General features: G+C 41.1%; 1 protein-coding gene across 3 annotated transcripts in view; it reads left to right on the top strand.

The window, feature by feature from the left end:
- ints8 (integrator complex subunit 8) overlaps positions 1-16,172 on the top strand; it is a 170,438-nt gene extending 154,266 nt beyond the window's left edge. For all 3 annotated transcript variants that reach the window (XM_067426379.1, XM_067426378.1, XM_067426381.1), the window contains 8 exons: positions 8,100-8,161; positions 8,317-8,435; positions 10,695-10,798; positions 10,920-10,970; positions 11,052-11,125; positions 11,220-11,284; positions 15,688-15,731; positions 15,979-16,172. In XM_067426379.1, coding sequence (XP_067282480.1) covers positions 8,100-8,161; positions 8,317-8,435; positions 10,695-10,798; positions 10,920-10,970; positions 11,052-11,125; positions 11,220-11,284; positions 15,688-15,731; positions 15,979-16,095 — 636 coding nt within the window. In that variant the 3' untranslated portion in view covers positions 16,096-16,172. The remainder of the gene's footprint in view (positions 1-8,099; positions 8,162-8,316; positions 8,436-10,694; positions 10,799-10,919; positions 10,971-11,051; positions 11,126-11,219; positions 11,285-15,687; positions 15,732-15,978) is intronic.
- Positions 16,173-16,620: the final 448 nt, after the last annotated feature.

The raw sequence follows: 16,620 nt of genomic DNA, 5'->3' as shown, positions 1-16,620 counted from the left end.
GGTGAAGGTCGCTGCGCATTCGTCTTTTCAGCGGGGAAAAGGGGATTTTATTCCAATTCCTCGTTATCTGACTCCATATAATTATAATTTAGAATTTAGGTTAGAATGCCAATTTATTTGGTCATTCATTTTTAATAGTTTACGTACACATTTAATTATTCCGTTTAACCCTTTGTTGAAATTATACCCAACCTGAATAATTCCAGAGCAAGTCAGAATCAATCAAAGTGTAACAATTTATTTAACAGTCAGGTAAATGTATCAAGCCAATTACATAGTCAATTCAAAGGTAATCCATATATAACATCAAATACTCTGAAGTAAAGAATGAAATGTATACCTGACTTCTGAAAACTACATAATGCTGGCTATCTTGAGACATCCAGCATTACGGGCTGACCGGTTTAAAGTGTCAAGCCCTGAGCTCTTTGCAACATTTCCTTAAATACCCAGAAACAAATGTACAAACTCTTTCAAATGTAAACACAAGTTCACAATAGGAATTTGCATTGATCAAGACTTGTATTGATGCAAAGGCCAAATGGCTGAAAGCCACACCCTCCAAACTAAGACAAGATATCTTTAAACTCTTAAAACATTGATTATCTTTTGGTTAACTTCTGTGAGGATGAGATCTTTGTACCAGTCGCACTGAGACATGTCAAACGATACCAAACACATATAATACTGTAACGTGTGGATTGACATTGTAATATAGAGATTGTGTGTGTGTTTTCAGTGATCTCAGCATGAAAGAGGGAAGGAATTGGGGGAGAGTGGGTCAAAAGGGAAAGATGTAGATTAGCTGATAGTGAGGTGAGACTTGCGTCTCCAGTGGTGTGTGAGGGACAGTTCAGATGTTAATTTCCTTTATTTTCTCAGAGAGTCCTTGTTCCTCATTCAGACATTTCGGCATATACTAGTATTTTCAGTCTTACAGTTCCAATAGGGTTTCAGCCTGACGCCTGACTTTGATTGGATTTTACTACCCCTTACTATCAAAATTTTGAGATTTGGCCTCGCGACTGTGCCTAGCGACGTATGTTTCCGAACTTCTGACGCTGGTTTCGTCTCGATCGGACCAGCTAATTTTCTTAAAGCGCTAAATTACAATGGTGCACAAACCATACGCCGAAACCTGGCAAGTGTGTTGTTGTTGGACTCGGCAACGATTCTGGAGTCTAAGGAGATGAGTCCCGTGAAAATGTCAACCACACCCAAAGTTATAAGCACTTTTTTAAAAAAAATCTCCACTAGGGGGCGCTGTTTCGAAACTTATCAGGCTACTTCAGGGCATCGTGGTGATGACCCATACCGAGTTTCGTAACAATCCGTTCATGCGTTCATAAAATACAGCATTTTGGCACATAATTCAAGATGGCCGACAGCCAAAATGGCCGACATGGTAAAATTGGATATCAGTCGACTCGGCATGACGTCTCGAATCTGACGAGACCACTTTTGTGATTTTTGGACAAATGGTTCAGCAAAAAAAAGAAAAAATAGCCAGACGCTGCCCCGAAACGCAGCAGGTTGCCTCAAGACATGCTTGTGCCAACATGTACCAAGTTTGGTCTGAATACGATAAAGCATTGCGGAGATACAGCCGTACGTCTGTTTTCGCAAGCGCTACGTAAAATTTGTATGCGCATTTAACGTAAACGATTTGACGAATCAACTTGAATTCCATAACTTTTTGTCGACGCTGATGATGATCTGGTTCAATTTTCGTGCAAATCGGACAAACCGTCTATGACGAGTTCGCAAAAGTAGGATTTTTGGGAAATTAGAAATGGCAGGAAATATATAATGTCGGAAATTACATCATAGGGTGCTTTCAGATTGGCAGGAGCTCAGAAATCTGCTAGAATTTTGTTTCTAGCCCTTAAGGTTCAAAAGTTATTAGCATAAACAGGAGTGCAACTTTGGACAGGTGGTGGCGCTAGAGGGATTGAGTTAGAGACACCAAAATTGGTGTATTTAATGTTGGGACTACCCTCTATCAGAATGTCAAATCGTTACAACTTTCCTGCACGGTTCTATAGAACGGCTAGAACGGTTCTATGGGCTGTCATAGACCTCCATGGCGGAAGAAGAAAGTGCGACAACGGTTTCAATAGGTGCCTCCGCACCTTCGGTGCTTGGCCCCTAATTATTCTTAATCGAGGATTTAAGATATTTTTTAAAAGAGGATAGGCTATTACACTCGCTTAACTCAGTGGGAAGACTATTCCAAAAAAAATTGTGGCTCTGACAGAAAAGGCTGTTTCCAAGCCTACTTTGTCTATATTGAACTATACAATCCCCTCTGGTGGTTGCTCTAGTTACTCTAGTAACCTTATCTTTCTGTTTTATAAACTGGCACAGTGATGGTGGAGCAAGCCCATGGAGTACCTTAAAGACAAGACATGCATCAGCATAATGTCTAAAGTTTTCAAACCTAAACATGTTATATTTTTTGATAATGTGACAATGATGAAATTACCCTTACGGTCCGATGTCTTTAATGCCTGTTTATAACGTGACTCCAATGGTTGCAATGTTGTTTTATTAGCTTGCGACCAGCTAGTTAAACAGTACGAGATATGTGAGAATATCATCGCATGCAAAAAAAGCTTTGCCTTGGCCTTGGTAGGTATAGGCATCGGTAGGTATGATCTTATATGTTTAAAATTTACCAAATTAAATTTGACAATATTGGCAACCTTTTTTATATGTTTTTTAAATGATAATTGCCAGGGTGATTCCCAGGTATTTCAAATTTGCTGATTGCCATGAATATAGTCATTGCTGCTGATATGGCATTAAATCATAAATAAATAAATAAATAAATAACCATATTTAAATATGCGATTAAATCAGAAATTGCAATGATTGACAGTGATAACCAGTGGACAAGACAAAACAGGACATTAAAAGTCCTTAATTCAATAGTTTTTGCCCTAGTACAGAGGGGTGTCAAAATTAATCGTTTCCTTGATGCATCGCGATGCAGAATGGGACAATTCGGTATCAGCTCAGTAATAGACTATAACTGATTATAATGTTACTGATGCTTTTCTGAAGCCATTTGTCAAAAAGACTGCAATATGAGCGAGCGTTAAAGGTTAAAGGGTTAGTTCACCCAAAAAAGAAAATAGTCATAAATGACTCGTAAGACCTCCATACATCGAACCTCCGAGATCCTCCAAACTCTCGTTCAGAGGTGGTTAATTTCGTTCAGGAACGAGAAGTAGCAGTTTGTTTAATTAATTCACAAACAAGATCTCTCTCTCTCTTGTTCATACTCAAAACAGCGAGTCATTTAAGTTTGTTCAGTAACTCAAAATGCTATTTACTGACGCGACGCGAGATGTATTTAAGCAATACTGGCACATTTTTTTATTTGTTGTACAGTTTTTAGAGAAGTGCATGACATGACTCAAACATAATGAACTTGTTTAATTTCAAAGAAGTAAACTGTTCAAACATAAAAATACAAACACACTTTACTTCTGTACAGTAATCATTTAACCATTAGCTTGTGTTATTACACTGTTTTAATTACAATGGTAAAGTGTACATTTCTTTCTTTGCTGCAAATATGCCATCTACATTAGCCAAGCTCTACCTGTTCGCTATCACTATCGTTCTACAACTGGTTCATTTCGTTCACTTCAGAAAGACATGTACCAACTCCTTCAATTCGTTCGCGAATGAGAGCTCTTGTTCAGAGTCAGACTCGAATCATCTTGGTCAGTAAAGGGTTCACTGATTCAACAAATCACATGCTCTATCACATCTCATACTCGAACGCTTTTGGCTTGAGATTTTGTATTCTTTGACAGAAGGAAACAGTCCACAGAGCTCCGCATGTACTTTCTGCTTATAGCGCCATGTTGCTGTGGAGGGGAGGAATTTCAGTGAACGAGAAATATGAGTCAATAGACCTCTTTTCTTGTTTTCTCATTTACCTTTGTGAATGGGAACAAGTTGTTCACCTAAAAGATTCATAACATCACGAACGTAGCATCACTATGTCCGAGCTTCGTTTATAGTCTGAGGGAGACGCAATCTGTAAACAAACCAACCTTTACAAACATGTCTAAGGATTTCGACACAGAGGAAGACTTGCATTTTTTTGCTCAGCCATATTTATTTGAACCTGAATACACGGGCGCAAAAGATAACACATCAACAGCGCATTATGTCACCATCGTCACTGCGGAGTCGTGAACACGGATTGACAACAAACCCGGAAGAAAAGACTGCTGAATAAAGTCGTAGTTTTTGTTATTTTTGGACCAAAATGTATTTTCGATGCTTTATTTATTTTTTTAAACTAACCCACTGATGTCACATGGACTACTTTGATTGTTTTTATTACCTTTCTGGACATGGACAGTATACCGTACATACATTTTCAGTGGAGGGACGGAAAGCTCTCAGGCTAACTATAAAATATCTTAAACTGTGCTCTGAAGATGAACAGAGGTCCAGTGGTGGAGGAAGTACTGAATCTCAGTACTTAAGTAAAAGTACAAGTAACCAGAAATATATTTACTTTAGTAAAAGTAGAAGTACTACAACGACAACCCTACTTAAGTAAAAAGTACCTGATTTTAAATGTATTTTAAGTATTAAAAGTAAAAGTACTTGCATAAAAATATATTCTCTTTATGTCTAATTCTAATAATTAAAAAGAAGAAAACAGTATGAGCGGTGGCATTTTAATTTAGTTAGTTTTGGGTTAATGTCATTGTTTTCTGTTGCCTAGTTTACATTCTTGTTGCCTAGACTTACAATTCTGGTTATCTGCAAAGTTAAATGTCATTTTTCTGAAGCAACATTCTTATCAGCTTTGATGTATTTAAATTTACATTTACATTTACATTTAATCATTTAGCAGACGCTTTTATCCAAAGCGACTTACAAAAAAGGGTAGAGCAATAGAAGCAACGAAACAACAAAGCCAACAACCTGTAAGAGCTGTAAGAAATCTCAATTAATTAGCACAGTACACAACTTTTTTTTTTTTTTTTTTTTTTTTTTTTTTTTATAGCCAGCTACAACAAATACTCACGTACGGAAAATACAGAACACTGGATTTGGATAGCTATGATAACAACCCATTAGGACTAAGGCTGATGCCCCAACTGTTGTCGTTAATGCGGATTCAGTGGCCCAATGGGTTGGTTTTGTATGGCATTCTAGCTAAACACGCAGCAATAGCCATCGACAGCAAAACTCACGTACGCAAAATACAGAACACTGGATTTTGGTAGCTATGATAACTATGTAACATACCCGCCTGAAGGCACAAATCCGGATGAGAGACGTAGATATGATCAGTAAGTGCTATTCTGTATTGGTCAAGTGCAATAGGAAAAGTGCAATTGGAAAAGATGTGTCTTAAGATGTTTTTTAAAAATGGCTACAGACTCGGCAGCACGATCTTCATATTTATGATATTTTTACCTTTTATAAAGGACATTTTCCCCTAATCTTATTAAATATAGGCTTTGCTTCAGCTTTCCCTTTATATTCTTAAATTTGATTAATACATTAAATTAGAATAAGATACAATAGGGTTGTTACCAATCAAATTAAATAATTAACACTGAAAAATTACAACTGCACTAAATAATGCTATGAGATTGTTTTAACTTAAAAAAGTTAACTAAACCACCAGTAGATGGCGGCAGGTGAATCCTTATGAGAGAGTCATTGAGTCGATTCGTTCAAACGGCTGATTCGTTCATAAATGAGGCAGTCATTTATGAATAGGGCATTGAATCTTTGATTCAGTAACGCACTGTTGCTGTGCAATACGTTATGGTTCGGATGTGGAAATCTGATCTTGGAAATATTTTCGCTGCTGAAATAGAACAAAAGCAATAAAGCAATCAGTAAAATGTAAGTGACTTGATGTTAATTAATTGTTTATGGAACTGTCAAATGAAATCAGTGTCACATTTTCTGTCGTGATGGTATTCAGAAAAACTACACTCGTTGGTTGTGTCATGTGATGTTTTTTTTAACTGTTATAAAATATAAAAACTAAACATTTTGAATTTTTAATGCAGTATGTTACTGAGTTTCTTTGTGTGAGCGGGGCTGATTTGTTTCCATTTCTCCTCGAGAGGCTGCACGAGCCTCAACAGCAACCGTCAGTTCATTGGCCTAATGTACATTATATATTATTTTGCAGGCAAGCCTTAATCTCGAGCCCTGAAACTGATCAGAAAATATAACGAAAATGTAACGAAACGTTGTTGAAATGTAGTGGAGTAGAAAGTAAAATATTTGCTGCAAAATGTAACGAAGTAAAAGTAAAAAGTATGCAATATTTATTCTACTTAAAGCGGGGGTGAAACACTCAGTTTCAGTCAGTGTCATGTCAATCTTGAGTACCTATAGAGTAGCATTGCATCCTACATATCTCCGAAAAGCCTTTTTTTTTATAATTATATAAGAAAGATGCGCTGTTCCGAGTCTTTCCGAAAAAAGCCGAGCGGGTGGGGGCGTGTCGTGTGAGCGGAGCTAAATAATGACGTGTGCTCGCTGCTGCTATTGTGTTGAGTCGAGTGCGTCGTAAAGCTGTGTCATCCCTAACAGCGGGAAAAAAACTTTATTCAAAATAAAAATATGGCTTTTAATCAGATACAGCCATACATCTATGATCCGGAATCAGACCCAGAGGCTGCAGTTGAACAGGAGCAGCAGCAAAAACGACTAGAGCAGGACGTCTCTATGTGGTACAAGTTATACACTAACTATATAATATGCTTAGCGGCTTGTTATTTACATATTTATACTTGAATTATATCGTCGTATTTTTGTCTTTGAAGGTGTACATGTGGGAAGTGCAGTTGTGCACGTGTGTTTGTGTGTTTACGCGTGGTTTGTGTAGACAGTAAGCGGACTGGTTTTGCACGGCAGGCTAGTTAGTGTTTACATAGAAAGACACGTAATAGTAGCGCATTTGAATGAAGAAGCGTGCTTATTTAGTTCAACATATTTCCCCCCTCTTTGTGTATTGTTGTTTGGAGTGCTTTTACAATACACAAACATAAAGTTACACATATAGTGGCCAGCTAAACAAATGTACACGCACTACACATCGCATGCTCCATTGATCAATTAACTATACGTGATCATGTTTGGGCTACTTGATGAGCATTGGCAAAAACACAGACATTTGAAGCAGTCTCACTCACCGCCTGCGGTTCTAACGTTGGGACTGCTCCATCCTTCAGCATTAGGCGATCGGAAAATCCTGTGTCGAGCTGGGCCTTGTTTATGAAACAGTCGGCACCGAAATGCAGCGAACAGATATAAACATTCGCGCAACTCAGTTGCTGATCCGGAAAAGCAAATTCCATCCACTGTTGCCTTAACGCGGGGTTTTGGGGAATCTGTGCAGGACTGTCTTGGTCTGGCAACCAAAAACGCACTTTTTTGGTGACATTATGTGCACATCACCTGTTCAGCGCATCCTACAAGCCAGCGCTTTGATGGGCGTAGCCTGTTACTTTCGCTCTCTCCCTCACTCTCTCTCACGATCTTCCGGTAGAATTGTCCGTAAGGCCCATACAAGGAAATTCCGCCCCCATTAACGTCAAAGGGGACGCATGATCTCAAAAATCTTGCCGAAACTTATGACTAACCGGAAGTAGTATTTTTGACAAAGAAATACTCCCATCAAACGTCCACCTTAACTTTTGAAACTTTGTCTATGTTTAGTATGGGATTCCAAGTCTTTAACAGTGTAAAAAGATCAGTATGCATGAAACAGCATTTCACCCCCCCTTTAAGTAAAGTACAGATACGTAAAAAATTTACTTAAGTAAAGTAACGAAGTATTTGTACTTCGTTACATTCCACCACTGCAGAGGTCTTACGGGTGTGGAACGACATGGGGGTGAGTCGTTGATGACAATTTAGATTTTTTGGTGAACTAACCCTAGAACTAATCTACAATGTTGCTTTACTTTATGAAATTTACTGGTCAGCGTCTAAATATTGGTTCCATATGCTAGACATTCTGTATGAGAGGCTCATTCCTGTGACTTGATTGTTCCCAGGTCATTATGCTTATGTTGTTTTGTATTTTCCAGGATGATATAGTGAATGAAGTGACAGCTGAGCATATCTCCATATGGCCTTCATCTCTCGCCAAGTATGTTGCAACAAATTAAATGCCATTAGATGAAGAAATGCTCCTTTGTTTATATCTGTATATGTAATGATATTTTGAAAATGTATAAAGTTAAATTGTAAATCTGTAAAATGTAATTCTGGTGTCATGTTCTGATGATTATGGCTTCAATGTAGTTTACAGTCTGTGGATGTTGAAGCCGTGGTCGTCACGTTAAAGGAGCTGGTTAACTATGCTCTCAGCCTCAACCCTAACAATCAGTCATGGCTATGCACTCAGGCCGACATTTACTTTGGTAAGTAGATGCAATGTATAAAACTAAACCCTACACTCATACTGTTATGATCCAACATGGTGGGAATATTTCAAGTCAAGTCATATTATTTAAGTATTCATATTATAAGTCATATAACACTTTTAACAATATTTATTGTTTCAAAGCAGCTTTAGAGAGTTTCATGTTAATGCTTAATTGTCTATGTTAAGCAGTCTATGTTTAGCAGTTTATGTTTAGAGCTAGCTGGGTGATAGTAAAGTTTACATTTGACAAGGCTCGAAAATTGCAACGATTTTGGTCGCATATGCTCCCGAAATTTAATCGATGCAACCTTAAAATATATTTGAAAGCATTTGTGCAAGTGCAGATAATTGTTGAGATACAACCTGTGTTTATTTATCTACAAAATGTTCGCCAATTACTGCACAGTATATCCCAGCTGTAAGTCAATATTGGGATTATCCTGCTGGAAGTAACCATAAGAGGATGGGTACATGGTGGTCATAAAGCGATGGACATGGTCAGAAACAATGCTCAAGTAGGCCGTGGCATTTAAACGATGCCCAATTGGTACTAAGGGGCCTAAAGTGTGCCAAGAAAACATCCCCCACACCATTACACCATCACTGTGCAGGCTGGTGGTGGTGGTGTAATGGTGTGGGGGATGTTTTCTTGGCACACTTTAGGCCCCTTAGTACCAATTGGGCATCCTTTAAATGCCACGGCCTACTTGAGCATTGTTTCTGACCATGTCCATCTCTTTATGACCACCATGTACCCATCCTCTTATGGCTACTTCCAGCAGGATAATGCACCACGTCACAAACCTCAAATCATTTCAAATTGGTTTCTTGAACATGACAATGAGTTCACTGTTTAAAATGCCCCCCCGGGTCACCAGATCTCAACCCAATAGACGTGATCATAGATCAATAGTTTAACTATTTGAACTGATATTAATGCTGAAGTCTCATAATACTCAAATAATTTTTCACATTCAAATAATTAAAAGCTTAGCCTAATCTGTTAGATGCATGATATTTCAAATAGGTGAGTTCATTGTGATTCAGTGTTGTTTAATCTTTTTTTATATAAAGCATGCAATGTTTTTCTTTTTAAAATAGGTTTTCATTCTGAAAATGAAAGGGTTGGTTTACCAAAAATGAAAATTCTGTCATTGATTACTCACCCTCTTGTCGTTAAAAACCTGTAATACCTTCGTTCATCGTCGGAACACAAATTAAGATATTTTTGATGAAATCCAAGAGCTCGCTGATCTCTCCATAGACAGCAATATAATTAACAATATAATTATGAAGTGACGAGAGTGGATTTTTGTGTGCAAAACGAACAAAAATAATGACTTTATTCAACAATTTCTTTCTATCCTGGGTCTGTCTCCTACACAGTTTACGTTGTAAAAAAAGTGCAGCTCCTGTGTCGTCATCACACATGCATCTTGGTGCTCACGTGAACAGCTTCGGCTGCTGTAAACCTCAACTGCACTGCACTATTAAGAACAGAAAGTTGTTGTTTTTTTTTGTTTGTTTTTTTGTTTTTACGTGCAAAAAGTATTCTTGTCACTTCATAAAATTAAGGTTGGACCATTGGAGTCACATTCTGTCATTGATTACTCACCCTCATGTCGTTCCAAACCTGTAAGACATTTGTTTATCTTCAGAAAACAAATTATGATCAGTGATCCCCCTACATTATCGCTATATGATAAATTTAAGTGAGCTGATGACATCACCATTTTCTCCAGAGCGATTATACAGCCGAATCACATTTTGTTGCAATATTTTCCTGTTTAACACTGTGAAGCTGCTTTGAAACAATCGTCATTGTAAAAGTGCTATAGAAATAAAGATGACCTGACATGGACTAGTTTAACAATGTCTTTACTAACCTTCTGGGCCTTGATGAACGAAAGTCTAATGGGTTTGGAACAACATGAGGGTGAGTAATTAATTAATGACTGAATTGTCATTTTTGGGTGAACTAACCCTTTAAATAGGCGTTAATGCTAACAGAATTATTAATACAGTACTTTTAGTTTTTTGACAGAACAGGTTCTAAATGCAGAGAAAGCATTTAGAAAGGTATGACTAGATGACAAACTTTTAGTTTGATGTATACAAAAACTCATCAAAAATGTAATTCAAAATTACTTAAGGTAGAGCATTTTTTAAGTTTATACTGTTTCATTTTTTATTATATTTTATGTTTACATATTTACATATCTTCCTTTGACTTTTTTTCTTTCTTTTTTTTCAGTCACCAACCAGTATTCTGCAGCGATGCATTATTACCTGCAGGCAGGGACTGTGTGCTCAGATTACTTCACTAAACCAGTTCCTCCTGATGTCTACACTGACCAGGTGCTGCAAATTTGCTGAATGCTATTGTAAACTAAAAAGCGCTTTTGTCTTGGTAATAAAATGCCCTCTAAAATGTGACTGAAATATTGTCAGGACTGACACATGCTGAATGTCTCTGCAGGTTCTGAAGAGAATGATCAAGTGTTGTTCTTTGTTGAACTGTCACACTCAGGTAACATGAACTTGTTTGAACATGTCTTGTTTCAGATAATTGTACTACGTAATTCATGATGTGATTTTATGTACACTGTAGGTGGCTGTTCTCTGCCAGTTTCTGAGGGAAGTGGACTACATGACTGCATTCAAAGCTCTGCAAGAGCAAAACAGGTGAACTCACAATGCATTCTTATCAGTTCCAGTTCCTCGCTTAACAAAATAGTTACAAAGTTTAATTCTTTCCCCCCTCTCCCTATTCCATCAGTCATGACTCTATGGATTCATTCTATGACTACATTTGGGATGTGACGATTCTGGAATATCTGACATGTATCCTTTTTAAAGAACACTCCATTCCAGACCAACAAAAATCTGTAGTCAGGAGTTCCCTATCGAGAGGTTCCTCGTATTGTGTATGGGAAAAAAATCCTTTTCTCGATAATATGAAGCAAACATTTATTAATAAAGGTATCTATGTAAAGCGCAGTGACGCTGCACGGCAATAGCACGGCGCGAGCAGCGTTCTGATTGACCGGGCCGTGGCTACTGCAGGAACCTATGGTGAGGCGGCTGAGAGGAGCGATCCAATGGGGCGCTCCAGAGAGACCACCGAAAAAGGGACTTAAATTAGCATACTGAAGGCTATATAAGACCCTGGTTCGCCATAGGTGTCAGATTTTATCTCGTTTAGCGACACCATCGCTGACCTCCAGAAGAAGCAACCAGCGGAACCTGAGGCATCCCCGCCTTCATCTCTGCCGTTCCAACTACACCATCCGGCGCTATATCCTTTTTCACACTACTTTCTAAAAGAGCGTGAGGCATTGTTTCAAATGCCTCGCATTTCCTGCTGCCCGTGCATAGCCCCACACCTCAACGGCGACCATCACATCATCTGCGTGAAGTGCTTCAGAAGGGATCACGTGCAGCTCGTGCTTTCCAAAAGCGGCTGCCCCGAGTGTGATGAGATGGCGCTGCAGACCCTTTGGGCTTGCCTCGCCACCTTCAATCAGGTCCCTCCATCTGCCCCTGGGCCGCACCGGAAGAAGTGTCGCGACCAGAGGGCACCTGAGCAACCGAGCGACTGCACACCGGATGATTCCCCACGTGCCTCGTCCTTGCCAGTCACCTTCTCCGCAGCGGCCTGTTCTATTTCCTTCGGTGGGCCGTTGCCAGAGGAGGAGGAAGACAGCCTCTCTACAGCTGCGTCCGGCAGCGAGTGGTCAGAATCTGTCTTTGAGCCCCCCGCTTCGACGCAGACCGCCACGAGCTTCAAGACCAGCATCGATGCGGCGCTGATCCGGGTGCTCACAAAGGCCATGGGAGACCTCGGGCTTGAGTGGTCCCAGTCCCAAGAGCCAGTACGCAGCAGATGGACGAGTCGTACCTCTAAAGCCGCCACCTCTCTTCTCCTCAGAAGCCCGTGCCTTTCTTCCCTAAAGTACATGACGAGCTAGCCAAGTCATGGAAGTCATTCTGCTTGTGCAAAGTCCTCCTTTTCCCCTGCGCTCTTAACCGTTGACGGCGCGAAGGAAAAAGGCTACGAGTCTCTTCCCCCCCTAGAAGAGGCTGTCGCCACGCACCTCTGCCACCTCTGCTCTTGCCAGCCGAGCATATGCCTCTGCTGGCCAGGCTGCCTCAGCTCTTCATACCATGGCTGTCCTTCAAGTGTTCCAGGCCAGACTTCTCCGCTCCTTGGACGAGTCTGTCCCCGACTCCGAAACTTTGAAGGAACTTCGCAGCATTACGGACTTAGCCCTTTGTGCTACTAAGGCCACCGCGCAAGCCACTGGGAAGAAAATGGCAAACCTGACAGTCTTAGAGCGGCACCTTTGGCTGAACTTAACCGAGATGGACGCGGATAAAGCCTCCTTCCTGGAAGCCTCCATCTCTACCCCGGGTCTATTCGGTCCATTGGTGGTGGGATTCGCTGAACGTTTCACCAAAGTGCAAAAGGCGTCGCAGGCCATGAGATGCTTCTTGCCTAAGCACTCCAGCTCTTCATCAGGCCATCAAGAAAAGGCTCCGCCCTCTCAGCCCCGCTAAGCCGGCTCCACCATCTTCTCGGCCTCACTCGGCTTCTAGAACACGGCAACGTTCCCACTCTATGAACCTCAGCAGACAGCCCGAACGCCGGGGACCTCGACCCAAGCTTGTGTTGAACCCCGAGCCTCCGAAGTCATCCTAGCCACATAGAGAAAGAGAAGATGGCCAGGTCCTATCTCGGCCGGACCCCCATCTCTCCCTCCCGGTCTCCCAGTTCCCTGCACCCAGGTGACTGCTGACTTCAACTTTGCAGCCAACGAGCCAGTTGTCAAACGCTCTCGCATGCACACAAACGCCGTTATCACGGCGACCCAAATAAATCTCAAAAAGAGCTTTTTCTCTGTAGTAAATGTGCCCACTTCTCAGTATGCACTCCTACACTCATATACCCCTCTCACTCATGCTTTAAATGTTCTGGTGCCCACTGCACAGTGCACGCCGCCACACACAAGCACTACCCCCCCTGTGTCACAAACACAAAATGTCCGTGCTGCAGAGTTCCCTCTAGTAGGCAACCCTTATCCGCGCCAGCTCCAACCAGCTCCATCGTTTCGGGCTCAGGCCTGGCAGGCCATCCCCGGTATATCAAGTTGGGTTGTGATATAATAAAACGGGTTACTCCGCTACAGTTTGCTCGCAGCTTCCCCGTGCTTTTGCGCCATGGTCGAGACCTCGGTGAGAAGCGGCGTCAGTCACGTGCTTTCGCACAGAGATTTCAAAACTGTTATAGAAGGGAGCTGTGGAACCCCTTCGCCTGTCTCCAAGTGAGTCAGGCTTCTACAGCCGATACTTCCTCGTTCTGAAGAAGGACAGAGAGCTCAGGCCCATCCTAGATCTAAGACATTTGAACAAAGCTCTGATGTCTCGCTCTTTCAAAATGCTGACTGGGAAACAAATCCTCGCGAAATCGCCAAAAGCTTACTGTCCCCCACACAAAAGATATCTTTTCTGGGCACAGTTATAAACTCAAGACTCATGAACCTCCTCACTCAGGCGAAGGGGAAGTTCTGGCATCCCAGTCCCGAACTATGGGCCCTCCATGAATGGCCCATTAACGGGTATCCGGAAACCTCTGACAGAGTTATGAACCCTATTTCGGAAGCTAGAGCCCCCGCGACCAGGCGGCTCTATGCTCTGAAGTGGTCAGTGTTTTCAAACCGGTGCTGCGCAAAACATCGACGCACACTCATGCAAAGTGGCAGAAGTGCTTGTTTTTCTCCAAGAGTTAATGGACACGGGTCGTTCCCCCTCCACGCTCAAAGTTTAGCTGTCATTGCAGCTAACCACGCTCAGATCGCTTGACATTCAATAGGAAAAAGTCAGCTCATTGTACGTTTTCTTAAAGGGGCTAGGCGTTTGAACCCGCCTCGCCCTCCCTCGGTCCCTATTTGGGACCTTGCCTTGGTTTTAGAGGCCATGAAGGGTCCCCCCCTTCGAGCCACTTCAACCCCACAAGCTTAAAGCTCTTGTCACTCAAAACCGCGTTTCTGCTGGCTTTGGCCTCGGTTAAGCGAGTGAGTGACTTACGCACACTCTCAGTGAGTCCGTCCTGTCTCGAGTTCGGGCCCAACAACTCCAAGGTTGTTCTCAAACCGAAACATGGTTTTATACCCAAAGTACTATCAAGCCCTTTCAGAGCACAGGTTATTACACTGCTTCCATTACCCGTGTCTCAGGGAGAACAGGACACGAACATACTCTGCCCTGTCAGAGCATTGGGATTGTATCTAGAGCACGTTGCCCCCTTCAAGCAGTCGGACCTGCCCTATAGGCATTAAAGCCCACTCCACTAGAGGCATGGTCTCGTCTTGGGCTTGGTCACGTGGCATTTCCATGGAAGATATCTGTGCGGCGGCGGGCTGGGCCTCTCTGTCCACTTTTTTCAGATTCTACAAATTGGAGGTCCCAGCGCTACAAGCAGGGCTTCTCTCCGTCTAAGGCTCTATCTAGACCCTGGCAACATGATTGCTTATCGTGTTCAGCCTATACACAAATAGTCCTTAAGCACCATTACACTCTACCATAGATCTGACTATGTCTGATCAAGTGTTCAAACTAATCGACTCTTCCGGTTCTTTTCATTCCCCTTATGAAGCGCTCCTATGTCGGCCTCTCTAGAGGTTTTTTGACACATTTCAAAGGGGAATACTGGGTCAGTCAGCACACATGGCGTTTTACATTGTGTTCCCATATGCAATAGGAGGAACCTCTCGATAGGGAACATACTCGATTTTTAAATCCTGACACCTGTGGTGAATCAGGGTCTTATATAGCCTCCAGTATGCTAATTTAAGTGCCCCATTGAGAACCCATAGAGAACCCCATTGGTTCCCCCCTCTCTGCTGCATCACAACTGGTACCCTCCTCTCAGCCACCTCACAATAGGTTCCTGCAGTTGCCGCGGCCCGGACAATCAGAGCGCTACTCGCGCCGTGCTATTGCCGTGCAGCTACACTGCACTTTACATAGATACCTGTATTAATAAAGTTTTGCTTCATATTCTTGAGTTTTTCCCATATGCAATACTCGTTCCCTCTCTCAGGGAACAGAGGTTACGAAAATAACATACTCGGCTACCAGTCTTGAACTGTACATCTGCATATTTAAATATCAAAAGTTTTGAATAGCCCTTTTTTCCAGCATGCCTTATATTCTAGCCATTGTTTAATCGTAACATTTGCCCTCAGACATTCACAATAAACGTGGTGAGACTGACAAAAGACAAGTTGCGGTAAGCTGATTTATTTTCTCTATTGATTCAAGAATTACAGTAACAACACTGAGTGTCTAAAACATTAATTGCAGATAGTGTATACATTTTAATGTCTAGCAATATCTATCGTTTCAGTCCAGTTGTAATGCAAGATTTGTACAGTAGTAGCTTGATTCTCAGATGGAGCATTTGGCCATCACAAAAGAAACTAATTTGCTTAATACATAGATGTGAAGCTGATGATGGTAAATCTATTGTACCACAGATCAAGGCCATCGGACAGACGGAGTTAAACTCCAGTAATCCAGAGGAAGTCCTGCAGCTCGCAGCACAAAAAAGAAAGAAGAAATTCCTACAGGCCATAGCTAAACTCTACTTTTAAATTCACTCCAAAAGAATGTTTTTACACTGAAAAATCAAAATCAATTTTCAAATAAATATGGCTAAGCTGATCCAAAATATTTTTTCTTGTGTTTATATAAAAGTACATACAGTGGTGTTTTTGTGGTCAAATACTATTATCACAAACTATTAAATACTAATACTATTTCCAATGTAAATTGTTCCGTCAGACCTTTGTTCAGCTTCAGAACACAAATTAACCCCTTACCTGTCATCTCCCGATCTGACAAATAGAGCCTTTAGACATGCTCATAGTATAAAGACAGCTGCTCTTACGGTATTCTGAATATACACATAACCAATATATATTTAAAAAGGCATCACTTGAGAGTTTACAGCTGAATACTCAGAATTACTTAGACCGATATTAATTTAAAGATATATAGGCTGAAACATAAAAATAAAAAATGAAAATATTTTTAATATTTTTCTTCATGTATAAAAATATTATTTGAATGTAGTATAAGGACTTATAACTACAACTAAATTGAAGGCTAGTGTTGTA

This window comes from Pseudorasbora parva, chromosome 19, assembly GCF_024679245.1.
Source record: "Pseudorasbora parva isolate DD20220531a chromosome 19, ASM2467924v1, whole genome shotgun sequence".
In the NCBI taxonomy this organism is placed as follows: domain Eukaryota; kingdom Metazoa; phylum Chordata; class Actinopteri; order Cypriniformes; family Gobionidae; genus Pseudorasbora; species Pseudorasbora parva.
Note: the sequence above shows the minus strand (reverse complement) of the source record. Positions and strands in the feature narration are given on the sequence as shown.